Source organism: Dermacentor variabilis, chromosome 2, assembly GCF_050947875.1.
Source record: "Dermacentor variabilis isolate Ectoservices chromosome 2, ASM5094787v1, whole genome shotgun sequence".
Classification (NCBI taxonomy): domain Eukaryota; kingdom Metazoa; phylum Arthropoda; class Arachnida; order Ixodida; family Ixodidae; genus Dermacentor; species Dermacentor variabilis.
Window position 1 is genome coordinate 123,359,595 of NC_134569.1, and position 3,012 is coordinate 123,362,606.

The following is a 3,012-nucleotide window of genomic DNA, read 5'->3' on the forward strand; positions in this document are numbered from 1 at the left end:
ACCTGTGTGATCGCTATGAAGAAATTAATGCATGAAAAACGCGATGAATTCGAAAGCAAAAACACTGGAAGCAGTGAGTTTCGATCGAAGACGCTTCGCCCGTAAAGCCCACCGGGCTTTACGGTTCAAGCGTCTCAACGCGCTCGCTTTCCTTCGAAGAGCTCATAAATCGAACGACTGCTCAGCGGCGTTCAAGCACACATTAATATTCTCGCATTCACAAGTCATTAGAAGTGCTTCGGTGTCCTCGTATTTTATTATGTTCATCCCGTAATAAGCCAGAATTCGGTAACCTATCTGGATTGGTATTAAATATCGCACAGCGTTTAGTAGACACGAATAAAAGGAACAGCTTACTTAATGTGTGATTATTTAGGTTACGATCAGGCGTTTGTAATGACTTTTTCTGTAAAGGTTGCTTCAATTTTCACTTTAGCCGATTCATTGTTTGGCTCAACTTCCCCGAATCGACATTCAAATCCTTTATTCAGAGGCACCGTCGCAAGAGATTAGTGGCTACGGTGTTGCGCTACTAAGCTCGAGATTATGGGTTTGGTCCCGAGCTCGGTGTTGTGTCGGCGATAGCGCGCCTGATAAGCAGACTGCTGTTAGTGCGCATGTGCGCACAAGTACTTATAATGTCTTGCTATGTGCGTGAACCGTTGATTCTAGATGTAACCAGGAGCCCGTAAGCTTCGGGCAATAAACACCGTTTTCCTGTTTGATCCCTTGCCTGGTCACCCACTGACATGAGACACAACACTGGCGACGAGGGTGGGACCGAAGGCCGCTGTCAGTTTGGTGAAGAAGGCAAGTCTTTTCAAAGTCAGCCGCTGTTCCAAGTTGGACTTTGAAGAATGCTGATTTTGCGGCTGTCTGTGCATGGATAACAAAGAAGCGACAATGCAGTCGACTGGACAGCTTGGCCAGATGGAGTCATTTGATGTTACCGCAAGTGACTGGACGGCATACAAGGAGAGGTTGACATCTTTTCTGATTGTCAACAAGGTTCCTGACAGCGACAAGGCGCACGCATTCCTCAGCATCATCGGCCCGCGAACGTATGGGCTGCTGAAGTCGTTGACGGCGCCTGACCTGCCGTCGGCTAAAAGTTTCGAACAGCTGAAGAGCATCTTGGACGCCCACCTGGCCCCAGTGCCGTCCGTAATCGGCGAACGAGCCAAGTTTTACCGCAGAGCACAGCATGAAGGTGAGCCCCTGCCGGAATATGTTGCCGAACTTCGCAAGTTGTCTCAGACCTGCCAGTTTGTAGCCAGTTTAGACGAAGCGCTGCGGGATCGTTTCGTGTGCGGACTGCTCCGTGAGGACGTGCAGCGAGTACTTTTTACCGAGGGCGACACGTTGACGTTCTCGAGAGCAGTGGACCGCGCTCTGGCCATGGAAGCAGCCCGGAAGAATGTCGCCGAGACTCGAGTCGTGGAAGCATTGGCCACACAGCTGCACAAAGTTGAAGACGATAGTAGAGAGGCACATGCTGATCTGTACGAGGTGCAAACGAGAGCTGGTAAGCCGCTACTAGTTTGCTACCGCTGTGGTTCCCCGAGCCACACTCATGAAGAGCTACACGAGGGTCACCCAGGTATAGTTCGCAGCAAGGCGCTCGCGCGAAGTTATGTCTGGTGGCCGTGTATCGAAGCGGATCTTGAGCGTATGGTTCAATCATGTGCAAAGTGCCAAGAACAACGCAGCGCCCCTGGCAAAGCACCACTACATCCGTGGTCCTGGCCCACAGCGCCGTGGCAACGCATACACATTCATTTTGCAGGACCCTTTCAACAATCCATGTTTCTCATAGTGGTCGATGCCCACTCCAAGTGGCCGGAAGTTTTTGTGATGCCGTCGACTACTACAGAGGCCACAATTCAGTGTTTAAGAGATGTTTTTGCACGTTTCGGTTTCCCCGAGACAATTGTGTCGGATAACGGGCCACAATTCACGTCACAGGACTTCAAACAGTTCGTCCGAGAGATGGGCTGCCGACACGTGCAAACAGCACCCTACAATCCTAGCGCAAATGGGCTCGCGGAACGTTTCGTGCAAACTCTGAAGAATGCGCTGCGAAAGGATGACACGCGCCAACCACTGAAGGTAAAGTTAAACAAGTTTCTGCTCGCCTATCGGAACACTCCTCACGCTACAACGCACGAGGCGCCGGCCAACTTGTTGTTGGGTCGACGTTTGCGTACGCGCCTTGACGTGCTCAAACCTGTGGTGGGGGAGAGGGTGGCTTACGAACAGTTCAAACAGACGGTGAACCGACCATGTCGAGTGCGCGAAGTCGCTCTTGGTGATCATGTTCTCGCACGCAATTACAGGGGACAGCCAAAATGGATGCCAGCAGTAGTAATGGCCCAGACTGGACCAGTCTCTTTCAAGGTTCGTGTATCAACCCCTTCAGGATGCTTGGAGGGGCGGCGTCACAAGAACCAGTTGCTTCAAAGCACGACAGTGCCTGCGGAAAACGTCGTTCAAGACGATGAGTTCTCCGTGGGGCCACACAGCGACCTCGGATCGGGACCAGCTGCGGAAAACTCCGTTGAAGGCGATGGGTTCACCGTGGGGCCACACAGCGACCCCGGATCGGGACAAGCCTTTTCAGTACCACCAGCTAGTGTTTCTCACCACCGACGTCGCAGGCTGACACCGCACGGGGTGACGAGGATCGACGCTACCCAATCAGAAATCGTCGACCACCTGATAGGTTCCAAGCAGGAACGTGAACTTTGGTAGTTTCATAATAAAAGCGGAGGAAGTGTTGTGTCGGCGATAGCGCGCCTGATAAGCAGACTGCTGTTAGTGCGCATGTGCGCACAAGTACTTATAATGTCTTGCTATGTGCGTGAACCGTTGATTCTAGATGTAACCAGGAGCCCGTAAGCTTCGGGCAATAAACACCGTTTTCCTGTTTGATCCCTTGCCTGGTCACCCACTGACATGAGACACAACACTCGGTCTCCGCGTTTTGATCGTGGGAAGAGCGACAAACACTCG

At 52.0% G+C, this 3,012-nt stretch overlaps 1 protein-coding gene across 1 annotated transcript; it reads left to right on the forward strand.

The window, feature by feature from the left end:
• Window positions 1–903: 903 nt before the first annotated feature.
• On the forward strand, window positions 904–2,751 carry LOC142570433 (uncharacterized). The gene has a single exon (XM_075678817.1). The coding sequence runs from the start codon at window positions 904–906 to the stop codon at window positions 2,749–2,751; it is 1,848 nt and encodes a 615-aa protein (XP_075534932.1).
• The last annotated feature ends 261 nt before the right edge of the window (window positions 2,752–3,012 follow it).